We start from the raw sequence: 27,912 nt of genomic DNA on the forward strand, positions 1-27,912 counted from the left end.
GTCCTTTTAAATCATGTACTGCCTTTTTTTCTGTTCTTTGTTGGCTGATCCTGAGTGCAGAAGCAGTAAGATGGAAGTAAGAAAAAGGAGGTTATGTCTCTGCAAAAAGGATGATTTGATGATGACAAAACAGTTAAGCAATCGTTTTTAAATTGCCACTGGTATATAACACAAGGCATTTGTGGTAAATGTCAGTTTGGGCTTTAGACATAAAGCAGTAACAAATATTAAGAGATGCTGCAGCTGTCAGAATTGCACAGCATGTGTAGTATAGAGAGTGCATATAGATGGATCATGTTAATATTTCAGATATTTCTTTCTCTGTGTTTTTAAGTGCCATCGATGCAAACCTATTTTGTTGTTAAGAGGGGTGGCTGAGGGCAGGCAAGGAGACCCTCCCAAAGGCAGGAGAGACACTGACTGAGAAGGGTGTTCTTTGGTGGCTAATAAGCTCTGATTAAGATTTTGTTGTACGAGTTTGAGGCTGAGATGCCTTAAGTTGCACTAGGAGAGGTTCAGGTTGGATAATAGGAAAGATTCCTTCTCAGCAAAACTAGTGATGCAGTGGTACAGACTGCCCTATGAGTGTTGGGGTCACTGTTCCTGGAGTTGTTCCACAATTGGGGCAACGTGGCACTGAGGTACACAGTCAGTGGGCTTGGGGGCTGGGTTGGGGTTGGACTGGGTGATCTTAGAGGTGTTTTAGCACTGTAATGATTCTATGAACTTCCTCTCGGTGGCTTAGTGACTGCCATCCCACTGCTCAATGCCCTCTGCTTGGCTCCCCAAGTTGTGCTGCATCAGGAGCTGAATCAACTTCAGAAGCAGCCCAGCAGAACAGGAGAAATAAAAGAGGAATTATTTTCAGCTGGGATCTGCCTGTTCTCTGAACCAGCTCATTGTGGAGTCCTGACAAGGAAAAGCCTGAAGCAACAAGAGAGTGAGAGGAAGGTTGGGATGAGGATTAGGAGAAAGAAATTGGGAGACTTGGCTTGATGATTTGAGCACAAATTCTGAGGCAGCCCTTAGAAGGCTTTCAGCTCGAATGCTTGTTGAATGCAGCTTCAGTAATGATGTGCTATCAGGAATTAGTATTGCTGTCCTTGCAGTTTCACTTCAGAGGAGGAGAAGGAGGAAGCAAAAGTCAAATTCAAGCAAGGAGGTGGAATTCTCTTTGAAATGTTTGTGCTCCAGCACTGCCTGTGATGTTACAGAACCTGCAGCACCTCGTGCACAGCCCAGCCACCAGCGCCAGGCAGCGAGAGGTGTGCTTCTATGGCAACTGCGCTGCGTCCTCTGCAAGTATCCTCTGATCTTATTTTCTGCATTGTGCCTCTAACAAAGCTGCTCCAGCTGGTCGCCTTCTGCAATTGGTTTTTTAACTGGGATTGGAGAGTGGCATTTGTAGCCAGGTATGCTTTTGATTAGAGCAATCTAGGGGGGTAATGGAAGCAGCAGTGTATCATTTAAAAGAATGGCTTGGAGTTTGCAGGTGGTTTCCATAAAGGTGGTAATAGGAAGAAGACACTGATGGGTGGAAAACTATCTACCTCTAAATCTTTAAATTGCTCAGGCTTTTCGTAATGAAGTCATCTCGTTTTTCCACTTATGGAGACTTGAAGTGGAGGAGTGGAGATTTTTGGGTTTTTTTCTCTTGTTATCAAGTGCAGGTGCATCATCAATGGTACTTGTGGAATTACATCTCTGTATGAGGAAAAGAAGTTATTCAGAGAACTTTGCATTGTTTTTCAGCTCAGTGATGGCACAGATCAACTAATCTGGATTCCTAATTTCTACAGCTGAGATTTCTGAGATTTGAGCTGGGGCAGTGAATGTGTGTGCCTGAGTGTGTGTGTCACCTGGATGCTGAGATGTGTTAGGAACTACAGGAGATGAATAGAAGAGCACTTTTCTGATGTGCCGGTGAGAAGAAAATTTGTACTTGGGTTGTTTTGGAGCTTTTGCAAAGCACTGACTAGCAGCTGAAGTTAAGAACTGTGTGTATCAGGGCTGGATTGTATCCTGCAGAGAACTGCTTGTGGGAAGACGTGACTGCAGTGCAGCTGTTGGGTATCAAGCTTCTGCTGGAGCTCTTCAGAGCTGTCCTCACAAACCTGTGAAAGGTCTGTGTGGCCCTTTCTGTGTGGGAATGTTGCAGGTGTGTAATCAGAGATAAAGCAAAACCAACTCAGTTTAAACTTAAAACATGCACAGCAACTTGTTTCCCCTCTGCTGGGAACTTAATTTAAACTGGGATATCAGCTTAACCTGGCTTTTGGACAGTGTTTTGGGTTTAAGGCTTTTTAAATACAGTGGAAATTAATCACTTTTTTCAGCAAGTGAAATCCAATGTGTGAGTGAGATTTGATAAGAAAGTGGACAAGCAGCTGCTTATCAGATCTGAGCTGCTGTTGCCCCTGTTTGCAGGAAGCCCTGACTGCTTATAAGGAACCAAACCTCCATCTGCTTGACAGCGGATTGATTTTGAAACAGCCTCAATGATCAAAACTGTGGCATGTTGCAGGGTGAAACTTCCTTCCTCTCCTCTCTGTCAGTTAGTTCAGTCTGTTTCGTTGTCTTCTGCTATGGTACAAATAGAGGTGAAAAGGCAGAGGTTTGTCTTTTCCTGCTGAGTGCTGCAGCTGTGAAGCTATAGAGAAGCCCAGGTTTGCTTGGTGAGCTGAGGCTGTGTTGAGGTTTCAGACTCTGCAATTACGTTTTGGTTTCTGAATCCAGTTTAGGATCACAAGAGGATGAGGAGTCTAAGGCTGCATCTTTCATGTGCATTTTTTCATGTTCCCCAACTCTCTGCTCCCTTTAGATGATCTAAAGGGATCATCTACCTTTAGAAATACTGCCTGCAGCATTTTATCATGTTCTGTTTAATTGCTGTCTTGGGAGTAGGTAGCTCTTGGATGGATTTGAGGCTGATAGCTAAAATTTCTTTTGTCAACTGTTTCATCTTCTCCTGTTGCCAAGGTTTTATATATATATATTTTTCTTAATCTGTAAATATGGAGGGTAGAACTTTCATAAGTATAAAAATGATGGTGGTGCATGAGCTAAAAATGCAGATTTTTCCCTAGCAGTCTTAAAAAAAAGAAAAAAGAATTATTTAGTTTCACCTGCCTCACTGGCTGCTCCACAAACAGCATAGCTGGATGCAATGTCAGAGATTTTAGTTCTTGTTGCACTACTTATTTATGGGAGCAACAGAGATGGCAAGCTGCCACTGGAGTAAAGAGTGCTGTTTCCCCAGTACTATCAGAACAGTCTGCAGTATCCATCTGTTAGTCTCCTACATACAGAGCAGTGCAACAGGTGTATTTCTTGGGTCTGGAGATCTTAGAACCAAGAGAGGATAGCAGAAACTTACAGGCATTATTTAAAAGAAGTTTTCAAGGTATGTTGCTCTTCCTTTAGTAGATGTAGTGCTTAAGTCATTAGAAAGAAGAGAAGCTGAACATATGGTATGCAATTAAAGGAAACAGGTTCTGAACTGTCCCTTTACAATGTTTGTCTTCTTTTTTTTTCCAGATGGCTTCAGTAACAGATGCCAGATACAGGCAGAAAGATACTTCGGATCAGAACTTTGATTACATGTTCAAACTCCTGATCATTGGGAACAGCAGTGTGGGTAAAACATCCTTCCTCTTCAGATATGCTGATGACACTTTCACGCCAGCCTTTGTCAGCACAGTAGGAATTGACTTCAAAGTGAAAACAGTTTATAGGAATGATAAGCGGGTGAAACTGCAGATTTGGGTAAGTGCCAGCATTTTCAACAATATCTCATACTAAACCCAGCAAAGACATCACAAAACTAGCTTGCTTGGAGATTAGATTGTTGTTATGAACAACAAAATCTGTATTTATATGTTTCGTGTGGTTTTTTTTTTCTTTTTATTCCTGCAGCATAGCTTTCTCTTCTTAAGTTCTCTTTGTGTTGCTGCTTCAGTTGACTGATAAGACTCTTGATTTTGGTCTTAAGCTGATGCTTTTCAGTGTCAGGGGTCAATGTATTATTAAACTGAAGCAAAACCCAAAGCAAATCATTAGCCTTTTCATAGAACCTTTTGAGTGAGCTCTTGTAGGTAAAAAAAAAAAGTTCAGTGAGCACTGGGTGAGTGATCTCTAGACAGAGCTTCTGCTGTCACTTTAATCCCCCTTGAATAAGGCAGTGGGACCTTCTTGCCTCAGAGATATGCTTCAAACTGCCTTGACAGAAATGGCTTCTTGGTGAATCAAATGGGAAGAGAGTTTGTGCAGGTGAGCTAGAGGGCCTGTCTGCTCATGGCTCCTTGCCTGACATGAATGACAGCCTTCTGGCCCAGTTTAAAAAAAAATAAAACGTTCCTGGGCTTCAGAGTTCCAGAGTGGAGGATCGAGGCCCAGCAATCCAGTCAACAGCTCACTAGGTTCCCTTTCATGGAAAGCAGGTGTGTTCTTTCATTCTATAGAGTTGCAAATGACTTCAGTTGCATTTGTACCATAGTGTTTGTCCTGACAGTCCTTAACTCTCTGTGTCCCAATGGATTATAGAGTGTGTTTAAAAAAAAAAGCCCAAACTTGCATTGACCTATTTCAGAGTACCACGGGGCTCCAGCTGCAATTCCAGTTAGCAAGATTCTTCTGTTTTGTGTAAAAAGAAAATATCTGAAATAAGATATCAGGCTGCCTTTCTTTCAAATGATTTCCTGGAGCTAGCTCACCAAAATGAAACAGCTGTTTTGTGGTTTCTCCCACAGATTTAAGCTTAAAGGTCAGAATTGAAGATTAGTTGAAACTGTATAGCATTTCTACCTAAACCCTATCGCAGCCAGCTAAGGTCAGTCTTCTAATTGAACTATGAAGCTTAATTTATAATTTGATCTCTTATTACTGCATCTAAATCACCCTTTTCATTGTGACTATTCTGAATCCAGAGTGAGAATCTACACTGCAGAAATGTATTATTGTTTACTGCAACTGTATGATTCATTTTATGTGTTGCTGGGTGTTGGAAATATCCAGATAATTTTTGTCAGGATGGTATCTCTGATACAAGCAGATTGTATTTGCGATCGCAGTGGCGGGCGTCCAGCAAGCAGGAGCAGCCCTAAGGCCACAATGACAGCTTTTCTGCCTTGTTTCCCCCTTTGCCATGTTTGAGGATTTCAGGCAAATCCTTAACTCAGGTAAATAACCTTAAACTTAAGAAAAGATATGCCAGGCCTTTGTAGGTGCAAGCTGTAGAAGCTGTGATACTGGAGTTAACCAGCAACACTATTGATTTAAAATTAATGTTCAGTAAAAGGTTCATGTAAGTGCTTGATAGTTTCCAGACTGACTTGTGCTCTTCTCTATTTGTGTTCCTTGTGTGGATCCCTGATGTGAGCTGTGGTTTAAGGACCTGAAACAGAAACTTTGTGTTTACTGCTCAAGGACAAAAAAAAAAACCACAAAAAAACAACAACAAAAAACAACCCCATGGAAAACATTATTGGAACTTGTTTGCTCCCTTCCTGTCCTAATTGCAATTTCAGTGTATTCTTCTGGTTGCATGTAGTAGTGTGGAGCCAGTAGTGTATCAAAACTACGTTCCTGTGTGCAGGAATGAGGAATCTTTCTATCAGCCTGTCCACTGATTTACTTTTTAAAATGATTTACAGCTGTTATTGAGTTTCTGTGTGTAGTTACCTTTAATGCTTTATTTTACTTGTAACTTCCCAGTTATGTTGGCTTCTTAACATTGGTAAGTCTGAACTGAATCAGATTTAATCTGAAACTAAGAAAGGAAAGAGAAGGTGCAGGTCTTTAAAGGAACCATTTCAAATGTCTGCATAAAAGCAAGAGAGGAGCACTTCTAGGATCACTGCTCTGAGCAGCTGCCTCTCAGTCCGTGGGTGCCTGCAGGTCTCTGGGAAGTAGATACAGCTGCAGCACGCTCAAGGGGCTTTGCACAAGCAAGCTGGCTTTATGTCATGTAAATCTCAAGGCTGGGGAAAGTTCCCATGTCTGTCCTGCACCACAGTCCAGAATGATCAGTGATCTTTGGGACTTCCTGCGTTGACTCTTGCCTGTGCTGGTCAGAAAAGCAGGATGTTTGGGTGCAGGGCCCAGCTACCTGGAGATCCTTGGGTCTTCTTACAGGTAGGGAAACCTTGTACTGCTTCAAGTGCCAACCTGTCAGGTATCATGATCAAAGATGAGATCTGCACTGTTTAATTTTAACATAATTACTGGGCCTTTCACTTTGGCATTAAATTCTCAATTACTCAAACTGATATTTTAAAAAGGCCTCTTACCAGTTGTGCCACTGACTGAGTGCCCTGGGAGATGACCCGTTTGTTTGAACAGACTTGAAAGGAAACTCTCTTTCTCTTGAGTTGGGGATGGGAGGAATGGGACCCATCAAAGGTATTTGTGGTGTGATAGCTCTGCTGCCAGAGAACAAAACAGTAAAATGCTCCTGAGAGGGATCATAGGGGATAGTTTTGTTTTCTTTTTTTTTTTTTTCTTTCTTTCTTTAAAAGAGAACTGTAAGATCACTTGATTGTGTTTTAATTTCAGATCTTTCATGTCTTGCTTTGGTGATTTTGATGTAAATTGCATAAAAGCCCTTTACTGAGGAAGTTCACATTGTAGCTGGATGAGGTTCACTAATTATCCTTTCTAGACTAAAATATTATTTATGTAAATATATTAATATTATGTAGAGTTTCTAATATCTGCATAAATATAGTTCTAGGATTAGACACTTTTTACAGCACTGCCAGCTGTAATAATAGTTCCACATAAAACATCTCCCTAACTATATATTTGGGAGCTGCTTTATTATCCCTCTCTGTATGTGTGCTGTACACGTGGCTACTTTTGTTCTTGGCCATTGGTTTTGTTTTCCCAGAGCTGCTAGTTAGTGATCAGAAAGGAAAGCTGTTACAATTTCAGATATTCATTTTTTTATTATGAGTAAATCTCAAAGGCAGCATTATTACATCCTTAGCAAACACATACAGTTCCCACTAAATGCAGTGCTCGGGTTGCCTAGCAGCTAGACAGGGCCACTCTGGCCAGATGCAAGTGGAAGCAAGGTGAATGAGTAAAAGGTTTTGGCTTCAGGTGAGAGCAGTGAAAGATTTGTTTTTCTTTTTCCTTCTGCACATTTTGATGTCTACTGATAATGACAGCACAGCTTTAGAGCAATGTTGTGCTGAGGGGACAAAGTCTGGTCCTTCATGCTGGCTCAATCTAGGTTAATTCCATAGCTCCTTGCATAGCAATGTAGATTTACTGATGGAGAATCAGTGTCAGTGTTGAGCTCCAAACATCTGCACACCGTGCCGCTTAGGGCACAGCATGGTGAATGATTTGTGTGAGGAATTTCATTGAGCTTTGTTGTACTTACAGCACCCTACACAAGTCTCATTTTTGTTGCGTGTGCTATAAGTATATAAATGTGATTAATAAAAAACATAACTAAATACAGACTTTGGCAGCTGGTATCACAGTTGAAATTATTTGCAGCCCCCTTCTTAAGCAATTTCAGGCTAAATTTAACTTCAGATTGAAAGGCAAAAAGGATGTGCTGTTCAGAGACAACATTGGTCCCTTTCAAATAAGTCTTGATTCTATGATACAGACTACAGTATGATTTTTTTTTTTAAGGTGTTGCTTATCAGACTTAGACTCCTAGGATGAGTACAGCTTTCTCTTTCCCATTAACAAAACTATTTCTGTGGCTTAATTGCTGAAACCTGCAGGGGTCTGTGATGCTGGGGTGGATGTCTGGGACATGTGCTCTGGGGAAGAGGGTACAAAGCACCATTGCTCTGTATTTTTGGGAAGGATCTTTACCAACAGAAATATGACAACTGTTAATTATGCTGCTTGGCAGTTACCATTACAACACAGGGAAGTGTAAGCCAAAATAAAGGCCAAGCTGTGCAGCCATCTCCAAGGCAAATATGCAGTGTTTTAAAAAAGCTTTTTGTGTCAGTTGTTGCTTGGATGACGGGATGTTGCTGTGCAGCTCTACTCACAGGGTAGAGATTCTAAAAAGTAACGCTGGTAATGAGGTTCACTCTTTCATTTAAAGGAGGTAAATTTAGAACGCCATCATACTTGATTGTAAATTTTAATGTTAATTGCACACTTAAGCTAACGCTGATTATACATTTCAGATGAGAGAATCATCTATTCCCCTGGCATCCTATTTCCATCTCGTTTTTGATAAGATCCTTATTAGTACTGGCTTTAAACTCTAGTGCCTGCACAAAGCTTGTTTCTAAAAAAAGATGAGTTCTGTAACTTTAATGTATAGATGGAATAGTGAAGGATGTCTCTAGAGATCTAATGAGCCTGATTCTGCCCAGTGGGTTCACAGCTGTTGTGAGATCCTCTGTTTTTACATATAAGGCAAAGAACTAAAATGGGTGAAGTTATGTTAGTGAAAAAACAACATTCCTTCTTGTAAGGGAGGCGAGGGTTGTATCTTATCTGCAGCACTGGGGGATTAATGGGTCCCAAGAAGAAAAATCATCATGGCTGATTGGCCATGAAGCACTGCTTCTGATGTTAAAACACAGTGTAGAATATCTGACTAGAGAAGAGGTACTGAAAGTGTAATTCAAACCACGGTCTTGGTTATACCTCAGTAGTGATGCTCCTGCTTTGGGAAGGACTTGATGCTCGTGCCATGCTGAATGTTCTTTAGAGTTAGATTTAAAACTGTGCTAAAAGGGAGAGATGGAAAAATGTAGTGATAAAAACCTTCACAGTTCATTTTTCTACTCGCTTAAAAAGGAATAAAGTATTTCTGCTATTGTTTTTAGAGGCTCTTGAATTTGCTTAACAGCTTAAGCTTGCTGAGCAGGGCATTCCTACATTGGCTTTTAAACAGCCCTTCAGGTTTATTTCTGTTTACAGTTAATCACCTCGATCCCATTGTTATCTCATTAGATCTCTGTGTTACAGCAAAGGCCAAATTCATCTTCAGTCTGAGCTGTGATTCAGTGGAGTTATTCCAGTTCACAGTATTGGATTTCATCTCATTGCAGGGCATAATATGTCTGTGTGCTACACTTTCGCAGTTATCAGGAATATGGAGTATTTGACCCTGTTTGGTGCCTTTCAGGAAAATGAAAGTTGCAATACTGCATTCAGAGGTACTGTGCTGTATCCAACTGCAGGTGGTCCAAACTTTTAGCTCTTTCATAGAGAGAAGGGGCTGATGTCAACTTCTTGCCCAGTAGGGGAAAAGCTTTGTTTGGGAAATCTCAGGTGGAGTTCTTCAGTGTTGAAAGGACAGAGGTGTTCCTGGCCCCCTGACCTTCCACATGTAATGCTTTTACAGCCGAAACCAGAAGGGAGATTTTTGGTGCCTTCCAGTAGAATGAGCAGTCATTTTACAAGGGATTTCGACTTGTGTGATTCAAAATGTTTTCCCATGGTGCCTGTCTGGTCAGAATCACTGCTGGTACAATGTTATGTGAAAGATAAAACTGTGAAATAGTGACTAGACACATCCTATGTTTAAATATGCTTGGTTACATTGTGACTGGTTACAAGACAGAGCTGTGGATGGAAGTTATGACTTCTCACAGTGCTTGCATCAAGTAAGCACGTACTTAACCTGTATTGTATTTTTGGTCAGTAGAGAAAATGCAACTACTTATTGAGCTTAGTCACATTTGTACCTTTCATGCATTGTGTTGTCTACAGTACTGTACATGTGACACTTATGAGTAGGCTGAAAGGCTGAATTTAGAGACAAAAACACAGGATCTGGTTTTGAGGTGGGAGCAGTTGTACTCTGTAGAACAAGTGGAGTATATGCACTAACAGTGGGAACTTCTTCAGTTATTTTCTGCTGTCTAGCTCTTTTAACATCATTCTGACTCATTAAACAGCATGAATTAAGCTTCCAGATATTGACCACTGTTTTTCTGTTCTTCTGTCAGCAAGGACTATGCTTAGTCATGGGGAGGGAAGGTCATATGCATAACCCTGAAGCATCTGTTGAATTATTGGAAAGAGGAATGAGCGGTGATCCCTCCAGCACGAGGAAAATGGTGATGTTATTCCTTATCCACAGCATAAAATCATCTGTTATTGTCTTTTCTTTAAACAAACAGGTCCCCAGAACACTCTTGCCTGATAACTGTAGTTAAGTTGTGCTGAAGCCGCAGCGTAGCTGGAGGTCCTCAAGACCTGCGTGGTCTTGTGCATGGGGGTGTCAGAGGGCAGCAGTGTCATGCTGTGATATTATGATGCTGACTTTGCTACTGATATGCTTGAAACTGGGGAGGTCAGGAGAGTTTGAAACTTGGGGCGAGCAGCTGTGAGTGCAGCACATGGAGCACAGTAGCTTCTAACATGCGTTTATGAAATAACCTAATGTGATGTAAGGCTCAAATGATTGAACCTCACATGTTATTTTCAGGAGTATCAGTGGCAGTGTTGGCTGGCTGGCTGCTTGCTGTGTGCCAGTGCTGGAGGCTAAAGTCATGGAGGAAGAACAGTGTATGTAGGTGCGTGCATACGCATGTGTTACTGGTGTCCATCAGGTGTCTCTCTGCTGTCTCTCTGCTTTTCTTCTAGCCAGAGTGCTAAAATAAGAGGAAACATAAAGGGGATCTGTGCACAGGATGCTTACCAGGCAGGTTGTTCACCCTAATGCTGCTTTTGCGTGGCTTGTTCAAAGACGCAGCTGCTGCTTTCTCTCTGTTGCTCTGCAGATGGGTGATAAGGCTGTTCTGAAGGTACCAGGTGTTTGAGTGCCATGGTAACAGCACGGTGCTCTGAGCTCTGCTGAGTGCCCACGATGCAGCTGGATGGTGGTGGGCTGCTTGGAGGCGGCTTTGCGAGTCCCTGGGAATTCCTTTGCCCAGTTGTCTGCAGGTCCGTTTTAAATTTTTTTCTAATTTAGTTGTCTTTGAAAGAGAGAAGAAAGAGAAATAACTCCCATTAAGTGTGTTTGGGATTGTTTGTATTACTATTTTAATATTAGAGCTGCTTTGCGTTATTGGAAGGCAAAAAAAAAAAAAAAAAAAGCTTTCCCATTGGAGTTACCGCCAAAAGCTAAATTGCTTCCTTGCCGTGCATTTTACCTTCATGCTGTATGCTTTTCTGTATCACTCATCCTGTAGTTTTCACTTGGCTCTGTGTTATGCAGAAGTCAGATAGCACCTTTGTAAACAATTCTGCATTAACTGTAAGGATAGATCTGGCAGAATACAGCTGTAAAAGAATTTGACAGTTGAATTGTGCAGAGGAGTGAACAAGAAGAGGTGAGGAAAAGGATAGAAAGTTGATTTGTGTGTTTTCTATTTAGAAAAGCATTCTGGCCTTGAGATAGCATGCAGTCAGTTTGCAGAATCGTAATGTCATAGAATGGTTTGGGTTAGAAGGGACCTTTAAGCTCCTCTAGTTCCAACCCCCTGCTGCAGGCAGGGACACCTTCCTCTAGATCTGGTTGCTCAAAGCCCCATCCAGCCTGGCCTTGAATGCTTCTGGGGAGAGGGTGTCCACAGCCTCACTGGGCAACCTGTGCCCGAGTCTCAATACTCTCTCACTCAGTTGATGCACTGAGTACAGAATAACAGAGGTGGAAATTCATAGCCAGACAGGACTGACCAAAGATTGCATTTGAGACTCTCCTGCATAAAAGGGGGTGATGGACCTTAACCTGTATACTTCTCTGTATCACTCCCAGTCCTTGCTGGCTTGTGAAGCTGCTGTTATTGCTTTCTGCTGCCTGAACCACTGCAGACAGTCCCTTCAGCACAGCCATTAAGCTGGTTCCAGTTGGCAACGGGATGAATGCTGAGTGCCAGCCTCAGTCCTGTTATGTATCTAGCTTATTTCCATGTTATTTGAAAGTGCCCAGGCCTGAAGGTTTGTGTTGCGTGTTGGAAACGTGTTCCTTCCGAAAGCACTGCTTCCAAGAACTGTGGGGACTTGTTTGGTGGATTGCAGGCAGTGCAGAAAGCTCAGTATGGCTGGGTTCTGTGGGCAGGAAGCTGCAGACCAACCCTTCTGTGACAGCCTGAAAGCCACACAGGCTGTAGCCACGCAGAGCTGTTTGTGTCAGGGCATTGTGCTTCCTGGAAAGGGGAACGTGCATTTGGCACAGCTCTTCAGCCTGTTTCTATGCACCCTTCCTGACCAAATCCTGTCTTGGGTTGTTTACCTAACTGTGAAACTTTATGTAAAGCACAGAAGGGACTCTTTTGGGTTGGCTGATAACAGGAACTCAGTGCCACCAAATGAGTGGTATTTCTATGCTGGTGCTCATAGTCAGCTGCTGTGCTGTAATTATGTCACAGCTAAAAATCCCTGCTTGTTTAAGGCTTGTAATCCTTAGATAAAATGTGTGCCTTCTTGTTAAGAATGCTCTTCGTCTTGAAAACAGGATGCAGGAAAAATCACTGCTGCAAAGATATTAAACAAAGTAAATTTGTGGTGAGTGCTTAGTCTTCCCTGAGGCTTCAGGGTTTGGAAGTGCAAAATGAATCACTTCTTTTCACTTGTGCTGGTTAACCATTTAACCACGGGATAAGGAAGATGTTCTGCTTCTGTGATATGCTTGCTGCTGGTCTGATTTGTGTGCCCCATGTTCTCTACTGTAGCACGTTCAAAGCTGAGGCTGTCATTCTGAAGTCTTGGAGATTTGTGAGATTATTTCAGGTTTTCTACTGAAATTCTAATCTAAATAATAATGTATGAGAGCAATGTCACTATTCTATTGAGAAGCTACAGGATGCCTAAAGGGAACAAATCCGAAAGAAGTCATTCACACCACTGTGGATGGCAAATTTTGACACCGATTGCTTTGTATCCGAGTGTAGGAAGGGCAGTTGGAGGAGCTCAGGGAGGATCTGGAGCTCTATTACAGACTCCTTAAGGCAGCCATGGTAGAGCTCATAAATAAGGGCTGTGCAGACTTTGTTAATCTCTAAATTCATTAATCTTTAAATAATCTTTCACCTAAATGCAAAAAATGATACTGATTTTTCTGGCAGTTTGCTTTTTAATGGCTGTGAGTGACAGCCAATGACACCCGCACCACATAGCGGCTCAGAGTCGCTCGGCAGCTCTCCCACCCATAGCTCCCATCATAGCTTTGTTTTCCTCTGACAAGGTGTTTATACCTTCTAGTACTGAAAGTATTAAACACAGGTATCCCTTTTGCTCCCACTGGGGTTTTCAGAGCTTTCTGAAATGGCAGCCATTCCTTGTGTCTGAGAATGTCTCCTCCAAACAGAAGGTATTACATCATCCTGTAACTGCAAGAGGGTCAGCACAGTTGCTTTGGTGATTAAAAGCAGCATTGTGTGCTTTTTCCTCTTTAAAGGAACAACTCTTTATCACCTAAAGGCAAAGAGGTAGAGCGTGTTTTGTTGGTTGTAATATCAGAAACCCTCTTGGTATTTTATTTTTTTGGTTCTTGTTTGCATGTCCAAGAAGCATTGCAGCATTGTTAGTTTTTTTTAATATATTTTTTGTGAAGGAAAGTGTGAATAAACCCAGAATATCATATTAGCTAAATACTCTGGCACTGGGAAATATGAGAAATGAGGGATTTTCACTTCTAATTTATCCACTTCTTTATGGAAAGAAGAAATTTGATATGAATTTAATTGCCTTCATACTGCAGGTGAGTCGAGTGCGTTCCATAAAAATCAGATTGCTTAATGAAGTATTTGTTAAAAATAGTCCCTCAAAGGGAGATGCTGAGTGACTTTTTCAGTCCTGACTCACTGAATCTTCCATTTTTAAATGAAAAGATTCCCATGACATGTTAATTTTAAGATCTGGTTTATTAAATTCTTGATTAATAACAATAAAAATGTTAATTTGAGTGTGTGTCAAGACCTGAGGGATTAGTGTAACTGATATTCTCTTTATGGGAAAAGAAGTACAGCTCAATTTTCACCAGAGATGTCAGAGAGTGGAAGTACTGCAGCATGTTGTGTCCCTGTGAGGTGCAATGAAGAATGCATCTCCCTGTCAGCATGGTTTTTCCTGTCATTCAAAGGATACAGAGCGCCTATCTATCTACAGAGGAAAGGGCAGGTGTTTACTGAAATGGAGTCTGTTTGCATCTTCTACCTCTTCTCAAAAATGAGCTCAGGTTTGCACTTCTGCACAGCACAAATTGCTCTTTGGATTCATGCTTGCAGGTTGGAGCTGTTTCCAGCCATGAATTCTGGCTGCAGAAGTGATTTCCCCGGAGGCAGAGGTGCTCTCTGCTGAGAGGCTTGATTCTCTGGTTCTCTCGTGGTCCCAAAGCATCGCCCAGCTATCACTGCTGCCGAAATCCTGTGTGTCTAACATTGCTTTTATGATTGACATCTTAATTCACTGGGTATGGAATAGAAAAGAAAATCATGTCTTTGTTTCATTGACTATTGATAGAGAAAATTGCAGTTCTTAATTTTACAGCACTGCTCTTGCTAAATATAGTACCCGTTGCTCTTTCTCTTTACTATTACTTTACTATATTAAATGCAATCTTTTTTCCCTTTGGATTTCTTTCCATCTTTTGTACCCTGAAGCTTTAAACACCACGTTTTGTGAGTCATAAATGTTCTGAGACATCAAATTAAGTAGAAACTGGAGAATGAGTTCTCAAAAGGTTGTGAATGTTGCTGACGTCAATCTCAGATTGGAATAAGAAAGAAGATACAGCTGATGGATCTTGTGAGCAAGACTGCAAGGGCAGTTATGCTAATTCTGGTGTTGGAGCAGAAATTGTGTTTTTATAAATGAAGGCAATAGTCCCAACTGAAGCTCTAACAGGCATTCATCGTAGTAACTAGATGATCTTGAGCTTTTGTACTTTGCAATGAAATTTGCCTTCAGCAGTTTCAAACAGAATTGCTTCCAAATGACTAAAATGAATGGCAGCATGCTTTCTACTTCCTCAACTTATGATGCAGTTGAGTTTTCCAGCTTTAATTCTGCAGGATTCCTTACAGGATATCCTTTAAAGGAAAGTATGATTATTTTTTTTAATTTTTTTTTTAATGAACAGAAAACTCTGAAATGTGTTTGGAGATTTTACTTGACTGTGTATAGGAGAGAACTTTGAAAGTAAGGAGGAGTCATAAATATCAATGTGTCTTGATAATTTCTCTTGATAGCATGAAAGATTTAACTTCTAGAAAGTAGATGCATGCAGATTGTGCGTTCATGTTAGATTGATATTATTGAAGCTTTCCAAAGGTGTAATGAGAAGGGAGCAAAAGGTGACAAGAAAAAGGATATTTTCCTTGAGGTAACAATACTTAAGTCGTTTGCTATTACTTATCATTGCAGAATTTGTGCATGCATTTTTGAGCATTAATGAATATGGCAGTTCAGAGTTGACAGGTAGCTCACCTACTTACTGAATGCTGTATCCTAAGAAGTTAACTTAGGACAAAATGTACTTTTATGCTGAGGCTGAGAAGAGTGCAGGGCAGGGGAAGAAGGTCTGGCTCTTACAGCCTGTGCACAGCATCCTATGAAGAGAAGTGCCAAAGAACAGCAGCTCCAGCTCCTCAGAAGGTGTAGAGATGGGTGGGCCTGCTCCACAAAACTGGATGTTCCTCATCTCCAGACAAAGGCTCCTGTGGGGAGGGGACCCCCATCAATTTGCAATCCTCCTCCTTCTATAACTCCATAGTTACCACTGAAAGAGATGTTATTTTTTGTGATGATAGTTTGACTGAAAAGCAAGTAGGGTATGAGAGCCCGCCTGATGCACCTTGTGATGGTGGTTCTCCAAGGCTCTGACCTGGAATGATCAGAGAGCATCTTGTAGTCACAGTATGAAGACTTATCAACAAGACAGGGATCTATGGAGGTGCAGATCCTTTACGTTACACAGGATTAAGAAAAAGTTTTAAACTGAGAATATCTTGTCATAAAATGAGTCTGCAGTATATTTCCATGGCATAAATGATTCCATGTGTTTGGCTGTACAGGCAAGGGAGGAGGAGGATTTTCAGCATTTCAGTTACACATGAAAACAAACTGTACTGAAAAGAAGGTTCACCATTAGCTGATTTTTTTTGAGGATGGGCTGCCAAGCTAGGAGGCTGTTTCCCCTGCTGGTAAGTGGAATTGTACACAGTTGTGCTTTGCTTTCATTTTGTGTCTGTTATCAAAACACCTGGTCACCATTTTGATTGCAAGCTTGTATTGCTCGTGACCAGGTGCTGAACTTCTTCAGCTGCTGCTTTGAAGTGGTGTGGCAACTTCACCAGCCCCATGGTGACTAAGCACAGAGGCAGAGAGGAAGGCTTTTTCTCTTTCCTGAAGCTGCTGGTTTCTGGTTAACCAGAATAAAACTGCACCTGAATTTATGTCAATAAGAATTCCTGAAGAACTCTTCTGCCTCAGGGCAGGTGACACTTGGTTATGCTTTTCCTTCCTAAGCTTCTTAAGGGTTTAGCATTTATGAGTCTCTTACGGTACTGCTTGCTTGACACATTGAGTAAAGCATATGGCAGTGACTGGTTGAGAGCAAAACAAGTCATCTAATTGAATACAAATTGAGACTTCTCATAAAGAGAATGGAGAGGCAAGAAAGATTTCCTGCTTTCTGAAATCAGCGTAGAGCAGAGCCATTAAAATAATGGTCATGAATTTAATATAAAAAAGGGTTGTGTCCTCTTCCCAGCCAGCTTCAAGCCAGCAAGGCAGGTAGGTGGTGAAGAGGTTGGCTGTAGCACTGATGGGGGGGCCTGTTCCTGTAGCTCTGTGGTTAATGATGTGAAATGTCCTGCAAGCACTGCAGAAGCTGAGACTCCTGGCCTGCCCTGTGAATTCCAATTCTGGGAGGTGTTTGGCTGAATGCGAGACTCTTGGTTTTGAGCCTTGATAAGGCCTAAAGGAAACAGCAGGTACTCAGATCAATGCTGTCACTTTCAGCTGGTCAGATAATGAGCTATATAGCACTGGCTGAAAATAGTTGTGTAAAATACTTCATTTTTCTTTTTTTTTTTTTACATGTTTTTACATGGTCTTTAATGGAAATCGACTCAATGTTGCTGTTGGATGTAACTGTAGAAAGAACCTTTCTACAGCAGCACAGTTTTGTTTGATGTAAGTTTCAGCCAGCATATGGTATTCATTTTAACGGAATGCACAGAGAATTAATTTGATATAAGTTGATTGATGCTCATTACTGACATGAGGATATGCTAATGAGAAACAATCCATCATTGCTAAACGACTGTTTCAATTTCTAGCACAGTTGAGACAGAGTGTAAGACATGCGTGAAAAATACAGTAAAAAATGGCTTGGACTCTTTTGGAACTTTTCTCAGCAGTTACTCCTTGATGAGCTCAGAGACACATTTTTCTGATGGGAGCACGTTCTTCTGTCAGTACAGATGAAAAGGTTGTTTTGAATGCCTGTGCTTATCTGCTCTATGTGAAAGAAAAGAAAAACAACACAAAAAACCATGGGAGTTCTATGGAAGGGACAAATGTGCAGAGTGTTTGTATTTCTAATGCAAAGTCTAAGAATTCTGCACCCTTTCCTTGCATTTGTTTTTTTCCTGTTACTTTCTTTCTTCACAGCAGCTTGCAAGCAGTTTCCATCACAGGCAGCTCTCTCCTCAGTGATGTGAAGTTTATTCCAGTGGTTTCCTTGCCTTCAGTGGTTGATAAGCTTTGGGCAAGCTCTGGGAGCAAAGCTGTTTGGCCTTGTTGTTGTTGTTATGGTTGAGCCCCTGTATTAATTTCTCAGCTTCCTGTGGCTCGCAGCATCTGGTCTGTGAGCTGCACTGTGGGGACTGTTGCTGTGTTTAATATCACCTGCATGTTCCATGCCTGGAATTTGTCCTTCTCCTTTTGAAACAGCTGTTCTGCTGAAGCAGGGTGACCTGTCTGGCTCTGCAGCAATAGAGTTCAGGGGCTCACAGCTCCCCACCCCATGCAGAGGTGTGAAAGCCCACAGCTGCTAGATCTGCTGACACACTTTGTATTGGAAAAAGTGCTGGTTTTCAGCAAATCTTTTTCCTTCAGGCCAGGAGGTTGCATTCCAAAGTGCCAGAGTATTTTGCTTTTTGAAAAGTTTCAGGTAGAGGTTTGGTTCCAATGCGATACTGAATTCCCACTAGAAGTGCATGAAGTGTAGGCACCCTGCCCAGATGAATCTTTGAAATTGTTCCTTGAGTTTTTAATTAACTGGAACTGGTTCCTTCTAGATGTTTTTTGCTGAGGAGAAAAAAGTGTAATAACATCATTGTTGGATTCTGAGCAACTCAAACCTGGGGCTGAAAACTTCTTCTTGTAAACATTCAGTTTGTAGGTTGGAAAGCTTTCTGATGTTTTGCATGGCTAGAAATCAACCTAGGTATGACATGTTGCTCTTCATAAGTAACTGAGAGTGGTAATGCCTTCCTTGGTGTTGCTATTCTTCCTATGCTCCTAGTTACATCATCTTGGCTGTGATCCTGCAAATGTTTTGTGTACACACACTGCTTTAAGTATCTGAGAACAACAGGCTCTCTTGCTCTTACCTGAACACTAAGTAAATCGATCCTGTAGTCACTGATAGCAGGTGACATGCAAATCATCACTAAAGATGCAGCCACTGAGGGAGGAGAAATAAGTGGGGCGTTTGACAGCAGACTCTGCACCAAATTTTGGCTGCAGCACTTGACTGATCACACTGCCTGTTCTATCAGGTAATACAAATAACAGTTGTGGACTACGATCTGAAAGACATTCCATTATATGTGTATGATTTTCTGTCTTCTGCAAAAGTTTCTTCCCTACAGATATGATATTTAAATGTATATATCAGTGCAGGTATCATTTTTCTTTCTTCCTTTTATTCTCTGCTTCAGGGGCAAGGCTATTGGGATCAAGCACCTACATGGCTAAAAGCAAGAAACTATGGATTTGATTAGATAAATATAAGATAAAAGATTGTATATTGACTTTAACTCATATATCTCACCATCTGATGCTTCGGTAACTTTCTATTTCAGCACTGGATTAAACAAGCATGGTTTTAGGAAGACAGAATTATTGAGCCTGATCAGAAAGAGAGGAGCTCTGCTTCTCTTTCCACAGGTTCCTCCATAGGGTCAAGGTGTGTACTGGCAGCAGTGCCAGTGAGGTTGTTCTGTGCGCTGCCCTGGACTAGAAGTGTGAATTTCTGCAGCTTTGAATGACAAAGTGCAGTCTTTTACGGGAGAAGAGCAGGGAGGATTCTGGCTGTGAACAGGAAGACAACCTGGAAACTCAGGGTTTGAAACTGTGATATGTAGAGAGAGGAAGATTAAACATCTGTGAAGAAGAAAGGTGTGCTGACATGTGAGGGTGGCTTTATAGCTCAGCCTGGTATTCCATGCTGGGCATGGAATGAAGCAAGTTGGCTTTTTCTGCTTTCACTATATGTTTTGCAGGATTTGTTCGTGTGACATGTACACAGTTGCTAAGATAGGAAGAGGCTTGCTGGTATTTAATTTGCTCCGGTCAAGTGGCAGGGTGGCACCTCCATTGGGAAATGGCAGATGACAGCCTTGATATGTCTGTGAGGCAGTTTGTATTTGATATTTAGGCAGTAAATCTAGTCAGTTAACAACTGTATTCATTCAGGGGGTAAACAAACAGTAACGGCAGATGGAGTATACTCATAGTGTGAGCCTGTGAATCCTGATGTTTTTGCCACAGAGAAACAATCTGTACTTCCATACAAATAAGTATCTGCCTCTAGGGTGGTGTCGTTTATTTTTCTTCTTTTAATGTTGCAGCTTCTCAGTCATTGAAGGAGAATTTGTATTTTGCTTTAGGAAGTACACAGAATAGTCCTAGATACTGATTTTGTCATATCTAGATACGTCTGACACACATACCAAATTCATGTCATCTCTGCACCACCAGGGCATAGAAGCAAGGCTGGAGCAGTGGAAGTGGTCGGAGGCTGGAGGCAATCTGTGGAGGCAAGAAGCCAATGGTACAGCTAGGAGAAAAAGCACTTGCTGGTAAATGTCATTGAGGAGAGGTGGTCCTTGCAAAGACTAAGCAGGTGTCCTAAAAGGCCCTGGAGGTGTTTGCCTGTCTCCTTTGCTTTAATACCATATGAATGCTTTCCTCTCTCCTTTTCTGAGTTGTAATGCTGTCCATCTAGAATGACAGGAACATGCTTCATCATTGACAGTTTTTTTGTTGCTGTTGAGAAAGTGTGAATAAGGTAATCTCAGTTAAAATCAGGCAAATCCAGAGAACTCCCTAAAACAGCATACCTGAGAGCAGTACCTGGTTCGGATCACAGAATCACCAAATGGTTTGGGATGGAAGGAATCTTAAAGCCCATGCAGTCTCAACCCCTGCTGTGGGCTGGCTGCCACTCAGCAGATGGGGCTGCCTGGGGCCCCGTCCAGTCTGGCCTTGAAGGTCTCCAAGGATGAGGCACCCACAGCTTCTCTGGGCAGCCTGTGTGTGCCAGTGCCTCACCTCTTTCTCAGTGAAAAATTTCTCCTCTAAATCTCCCCTCTTGTAGTTTAAAGCCATTTTCCCCTTGTCTTATCACTTTTGGACCATGTTGAATAGTCTTCCATCTTGTGTATAATCGCCCTTTAAATGCTGAAAGGCCACAATGATATCCCCCTGGAGCCTTCTCTTCTACAGGCTGAATAAGCCCAACTCCCTCAGCCTTTTGTTATAGGAATCTCTGTGGTCTCCTCTGGACCTGTTCCAACAGCTTCACATCTTTCTGAGCTGGTGGCCTGGTCCTGGACACTGTTCTCTAGATGGGGGTTCATGAAGGCAGGGAGCAGGGGGACAGTCCCCTCCTTCTGTTGTAAAGAATGAACAAAAAAAATGGCCGTGTGCCAGCCATGGGATGTTTTGTCCAAAGTTACCCTGGAAAACTGTGTCCAGGTACCACAGAAGTCATTTTCCAGTTGTAGAAACTATAATGAATTTTGAATAACAAGCTGGTGGCTTCTGTGAGCAAAGAAATTCTGGAGGGGAAAAAAAAAAAAAAGGCCTGTGCTGGTGGTTATTGTGGTTTCCCACAGAAAAATATGAATGAGTTTGCAGTGCAGAAAATACAGCTCCATGTTACCTTTAATGTATTCACTTTGTGTTGAAAACAACAAGCTGGCAGGAACAATGGTACCATGGTAACTCATGTTCTTTATAATCCTTCTTACGAAATTGCAGAACTATTTACCATGGCACTATCAGGTTAATAGAACACACTGCTTTTGAATTTCCTCTTTCATTATGACAGCGTGTTTGAAAAGTCTGATGCTCAACCACATTGCTATTGAAGCTTTCCAATACTTTCAGTAAGACAAAGATGCTACTTAGGAACATTATGACTGTGGCTGGTTGATTTTTTTTTTTTTCTTCATTTGTTCATTTTCTTTGTTTTCACAATCCTCTTAACACTTGAGAATTATGATATAAGCTCAGTCTAATTGAGACACAGTGTGAAGCCTGTAATTTAGTTTCTGTTTTCTTTAGATAAATTCATTAATAATATTTCCATAATTTGCTTCTGAATTCTGAATGACATCTGAACAAATGGCTTTTCAACAATTGCATAGATGTAGAGGTGGTGAAAGTGTGGTTGTAATTCTCAGTCTGTGCACTATTCTACATTACTGGACTGTGGAATTGTTCTAAATTCAGATTATGTCACAAATTGACAAAATGGAAAAGCTCAGGAGGATGCTAAAACAACATACTACTAAAGCATGTGTCATGGGGCATCAAATCCTCATCTGAATCTCTTGGATACAAATAGAGTGTGAACAAAACATGTATTTGACTTTAGCAAATTTCTTCATGGTCTCAGTTTGGCCAAACCCCCAAAAGTGAAGCAGACCAACAGCAGTTACTCCATCTTACTGAGTACAACAAGGCTAACAGCCCTTGATTGTCCCTAATTTCTTATGTTCCTTAGGAGCTACAGAAACACAGTTATCCAGCAGGGCAGGGAGTTTGCCTGAAGGGCTCCTGCTCATCAGTGGCACAGCTAAAAAATCCCATCCTTTTCTTTTTTCCTATCTTAGTAAATTAGTTTTATCTCAACCTGTGGGTTCTACTTTTTTCTTTCTTTTTTTATTTTATTTTATTTTATTTTATTTTTTTTTCTGCCCTGGAGAGGTGAGAAGTGAGCAAACAGCTGTGCAGGATACACCAGCACCAGAAGGAAGCTCCCTGCTTTGCCTTGGCTTTAACAAGCCCTGTAAGGTCTGAGGGTGTCCCGTTCTCTCTTAACTCATCCAAACATGTCTCACCCTTCCAAAGTATTTTAATAAGCCAGTCCTCACATCATCTTTTTTTTTTTCTACTGCTCTTTTGGCTCATTTCAGTTCTTCTTTCTTCTCTCATGAGTTGAGCAGATCCCATTCCCTATGGAGAGTCCCAGCGTAGCACTTCTAGTACGATTCCTTCCATTTTCTTTCATGGGCATAGTGATAAGCTTCTCTGTCTGCCAAATGCTCCTGTGATATTTACAGTTTTGCTTCTTTCACGCAAAAATGTGGCCTCTTCCAGAGTGGCAAAGCAGTGAACATATTGCTGAAGCAAGCGTGGATGGAGGTTGTGCACACAGGTCTTGTCAATAAGCTGTTTTGAAAGGTAGGGCATGTGTGGAGGTCAGTTATTGTTTACATCTCATTCCAGCCAGTCTGTTTATTAATTAAAATGAAATAAACATGTGCCAGAACACTGGCTGAGCTTATTTAACAAATTTTATATAACGCTTTCTGTTGATACAACTACCCTAATGAATGCAGCGCTGTTTGGTATGATTTCACTAGTGAGGTGGAAGGACATTTTGAGATTAGAACTGAGGTGTCTGTTCTTTATCATCTAATATTTATCATCTGACTGTTTGACTGCAGGAAGCGTACATACTGTGATTGAAATTTTGCAGCATGTCTATTTGTGCCACGCTTGCTGAAGATAACGAGGATGTGGGATACTTTTAGTTCTCTGCGCTTTCCTTGGGAATGGTGTTTGGGCTTCATATCCCAGTGTACCAGTGAAATGGAAACTAATTTTGGTCCCTCAGAAAGCCAATAAAGAAGATTGGATGCTGTCACTGTCTGAATCGTGGTATAAAGCATCACAGTAAGATCAAGAGAGCTAAAACCAAAGCTTCTGCTCTAAAGCCTCCCTAAACTGAGACATGTTTTAATTCTTTGACATCAAAGTAGGGCAAAAAAAGTGGAGGGAAAATGGGTTTTTCATGTTGCTTTACATGTAGTTTCATCACGTTTTGAGGCAGTTAGACTGTTGAAGTCCTGTCCCCTTGGTGCTGAAATGTCTTTAGCTCATTGGCATATCTAAATCTGCTCACTTCAAAGTTATGCTTTGCCCCAAAGCTGGCTTGTGCACCTTTTTAATCAAGGAGAATGAGTGTGGACTCAAGTGGGACCAGGAACAAGGCCTATGGGTCTACTTTTCTTCTTTGTCATAGTAAATAACTTGCATTCTTCAGGAAGAATCAGCTTGTTGCACTTCTAGACAAATCAGTTGTCTGCACGTATAAGCACAGGGGCTCCTGCTGCCCACAGGTTAGTTGCCACTAAGGAAGTTGGCTTTTTTTCCTCAGTGCAACAGAACAAATTCATTCCTGTGCTGAGAGATGTTTAAAAGCTGTGATGATAATGGAGTGTAGAATTGCCTTGTGTTGAACCGAGCCACTGGTCCGTAGAGCCTGTTGTCATTTTTCTACTGGCAGACAGTCTGGATGATTTAGGAAACAGTACAGTGCTTAGGCATGTATATGTGCTTGTATTGTGACTGATGCTTCAGTTACAGATTTGTTGGTAGACCTTTGCTTGTTTGGGGTGGTGCTGTGCAGTTTTCCTATTTTAGGAAGTTATATTAAGAAAACAATGGTAAATAAAATGGGGAATGATGCAAGCAGCAGCTGGCAATTCAGGGCTTATTTTGCATCAAAGTTCAATCACCATATGTGTCTCCCCCCATCTGTACTGAGTAAAGCAGGCTGTGCTCAAGAGCCTCACCAAGATCCTGCTGCAGGGTTTGGTTGGGACAGGGGGACCTACAGGCACGCAGCCCCATAGCTCTCTGCAAAGAAGGGCATGTAAGCACACTGTATGCTAAAGAAGCAGTCCATGGAGCTTTTCTCTGCTTGGTGGGTTTGCCCCTGATAAAAGTAATTCTGTTGACTTCAGGAGAAGCTAGCTCAAATCCTGTAAAAAGCATAAATGATGCTGCTAGAGCGAACCAAAATTCTCCCCTGAAGCTAGTATATTTCCTGCTAGGATGACAATTCTTTGACCTTTTCCATTTGTGTACGAGTAAACATATTAGCCTAGCAGCAAATTGGGTTTGAAATGGTCTGTAGCTTTTATGCCTTGCACTGCTTAATAAATCATAAGAAATATGATGAAGTTCTCCACCAGTATTTTTCTTATCAGTGTTTGTTCAGTATTTGTTGGCTTCAAATGTGAGATTCACACTGGTGCGAACATCCATCAGTGCTCATTTTCCAGATGTTAATACTCAAAAGCAATGGAAGGTATGGCCAGCAGCATCTGTCCAAACAGTTTTACTGGAAGCAGCAGGTGGCCTGGAAGGGGTGAGGAGGCATTGTGGAGATGAGCCGCAGAGGTGATTGGTATGCTATAGACATGTCAAACAGCAGAGAAGCTCAAGATGTCAAGAAGCGTTTGCTTGTGATCCTCTTTCCAACTGGAAAGGAGGAAGCAGCATCAAGCACAAAGGTGGGTGAACATAAAATAGCCTGCAAAGACACGATACCGAGAAACTCACTGGCACTTCAAGCAGTGACAGCTCTCAGCTCCTTACTGAGCTGCCTCAGGAGTGCAACAGAGCCACATCTGGGCTCTGTAGTTAAAACAGAAAATGTTATGGTAAAAGGTAGCAGATCTTCTTCGTCTTGTGCTATTACTGAGCATCATCATGTGCACACTGTTGTGATTTATAAAGCACTTGAATTCTAAGCCTCTCGTTTAAGATACTTGCAACTATTCCAAAATAGCAGCTCTTGAAATGAAATTCTTTCGTTCTGTTCTCAGCAGAGATGTGAGCTTACTTGGAAATTAATCAAATTCCATTTGATTGGTTTTCATGAGGTTTTTCTGAATTTAAGCAAAAACTTCATTTCACCAATGAGAACTGCATCAGATTTATTGCATTGCTTTTTGAAACACATGCACATCTTCATCAAATATAAGCATATGAGCTAGAAGGATTCATGTAATTATTAATTTCCAACACTGTGTTTCAAACTGAAATGAGACGCATACTTTTTGTTCCTTCTGATTTACTTTCTGGTTTATGAGCTTCAGATTGCTTTTGAGTTTTGTTGTCTTTAGGCTTTTATTCCACCTTCCTGAATGCTAAAACTTTCAATGTTTTTCTAGTTTAATGCTCACCTGAATGGAGACTTCAGAAAGATCATAACATGGACAAAATCATAAGCATTGGTAGTACTGATCTTTCTTAGTACAAATGCCTTTGAGAATAGCATTCAAAGAAATGGAAATGATTCCCCCAGGTGCCTAGGTGGGCAGTGTGCTGTCTCTGGGCACGTTACCCATGGTAGTTCCCAAAGAAAAGAGTGGCTCTCTGCTTGGGGGCAGTTTACCTCAGGTACTGTTGTTTTGAGGACCCAACAACAGGAAGAATGGGAAACACCAAGCATTAAATCTACAAAGATTTCCCCAAATCACAGAATGGCTGAGGCTGAAAGGGACCTATGGACGTCACCCTGGCCAAAATCCCACTTCTTAAGCAAGGCAACCAACAGCAAGTTGACCAAAAATTTTTGTCTTTGAATCGATCCCTGTAACAGAATATGCACAGGGGAGGGTTGTGAAGTGTGAGGCCCAGATTTAGGCCCAATTCACTACTAAATATGCTGAAATCTTCTGTTAACAGGAACGTTTCCATGGAGCAATGCTTGCAGCAGAATACTAAACTAAGTTTCCTTACAATTAGGAATACAGCAGGTCTCCAGGCATATAGTCTTGAAGCTTCATAAACACCTTTGGACATACATATTTGCTTTGTAAATGAGTTAACTGAAGGACTTGCCTGGAGTCGAGCAGCAGAGGATGCACCAGGGAGTGCTGAGTGCTGCGGGAGCTGCTGCCCAGTGCACAGAGCTGAGCAGTTGCTGCCTCTCTTGCTGTTACCATGACATTTGATCACCTCGAAATAGGCTCCAGGAAGTCTGGCTCTCGCTCTGCTGCTCTCCTAGCTGGGATTTGCTGTTTTGCTTGCTTGTGTTTGAGGGGGAAAGCAACTGATAGTTTGATGCTAATTCCCTTCACCTGTTCTTGTTAGTTTCCAGATCAAAGAACCAGATTACTGAATTTAGCCAGATCTGTACCACACATCACTTCACTTGCTCCTCATGAATTTTGCATTTGTTCTTTTGACAGTTGATTTATAACGTATTGAGATCTTCCTTTGTGTTGCTTGTCTCCATGGGTCAGAAGACCACCATTATGACCCACACAGTGATGGCTGGACCAGCACACATCCATCCAGTGCACTGCAGCACTGAACATCTAGATGCAGACTTGCTTATTGACAGTACTATAGTGCTGCTTCTGAGCTGCTCTGCCTGTGATTAGTGTATTTGTTTCTTGACAACTTGACAACTCCAGCAAATTAATGCTGTTTATAGTGGCTGATATTGCTCAGACATCTCTGTGTTGTACAGCTGTTCTTACAATGGTTGGCTGAGGAACTCAAGAATATATGTGGGAGAACTGAAAAGGTCTTGCAGAACTGGCAAACTTTATGTGAAATTGCATTCAGACGTTTTTTTTTCCTATTTTTATTTGGTCTTTGTGGTGATGGTTTTGTTTCTTACCCTGAGTAGGTGGTCTATCAAGGGATGCAATGTATTTGGATCTTGCTGCTATCTCAGATCGTTTATTTGCAGTTAGAGAAGTGGAAGTTGGGCCAAGGCAGGAAAATGTTTAAAAAATATTTTACAAGGGTAGAACCTCTTATATGAAAGACAAGAATGGCTTTATTGTGTATGTTTTCCTTTTTTTTCCCCAACATAAATGTTTTGCTGCATGTTGCTGATACTACTCACATGGAGCTGGCTCTCAAGGTATCTGGGTGCGCATGAGTAGGTTCCAGTGACTCTTCAGCAACAGGAGCACTCAGTAATAAGAAAGGAAAAATGCTCAATACAATCTGTTGAAATGGAGCATTTTAATCAGCGCTGAGTTCTGAAGGAACCAGATGTTATTTTGCTCCTGGCAGCATTTGAAACTTCACGGGCTTTTCATGACATCGCATCTTTTCCGTGTCTTAACCAGTGACTCATCTTGCTTGCCTGTTTGTTCCTATTTCTAGCTGCCAGTGGGAACAGTAAGCTCTATGTTACCATTTTCTCTTTAATGTCACATACTAGTCTGCCAGAGGTCACTCTGTTCTCTAACCCATGTGCTTTTCAGTGTTTTTTTTCCCTTTCTAATCTGAATGGCATTTATTTAGTTGGCGTGTGGTGTCTTCCAGTCAAAAATCTGCTTTTGCAAAGGAAGTGTATGTGTGCCTTCATGTAATGTGCAGGAGGTGTGATGGCTGAGCTCAGGGTGCACAACAAGCAGCCTCTGCCATCGAGATGGGCCTTTCCTGGTGCTGGTTATTGGGGCTGACGTAGCCTCCATTCTGAGTCTCTTAGTAGCCTAAGCAAGGAGGGTGCTGGGTTCATGGCAGCAGTGGAGTGGCATGGGTGCTGTTTGTAGGTCTGCTGTCATCCATCTGGACAAGAGGTAACTTTTATTCTTCAGCGTTATTCTTCTTTAAAAGCAAGAAGTAACAAAAACATAACCCTTAAAAAAAGAAACAACAAAAAAACAAAGTTTATTTATTATGAAGAATGTTGGTTATGTACATTGTGGGAAAAGTCATGGTGCTGAGGGGATTAAATCTGGTACAAGA

The 27,912-nt window shown here is 41.6% G+C and overlaps 1 protein-coding gene across 11 annotated transcripts in view; it reads left to right on the forward strand.

Annotated features, from left to right (window-relative positions):
* The window catches only part of RAB3B (RAB3B, member RAS oncogene family), a 56,003-nt gene that overhangs the window by 13,922 nt on the left and 14,169 nt on the right, over window positions 1-27,912 (forward strand). For 3 of the 11 annotated variants that reach the window (XM_048944643.1, XM_048944637.1, XM_048944636.1), the window contains exon 2: window positions 3,538-3,765. In XM_048944643.1, coding sequence (XP_048800600.1) covers window positions 3,538-3,765 — 228 coding nt within the window. The other 8 variants (XM_048944632.1, XM_048944639.1, XM_048944633.1 and 5 more) reach the window with 8 other exon arrangements.

Source organism: Lagopus muta, chromosome 5 (genome assembly GCF_023343835.1).
Source record: "Lagopus muta isolate bLagMut1 chromosome 5, bLagMut1 primary, whole genome shotgun sequence".
In the NCBI taxonomy this organism is placed as follows: Eukaryota; Metazoa; Chordata; class Aves; order Galliformes; family Phasianidae; genus Lagopus; species Lagopus muta.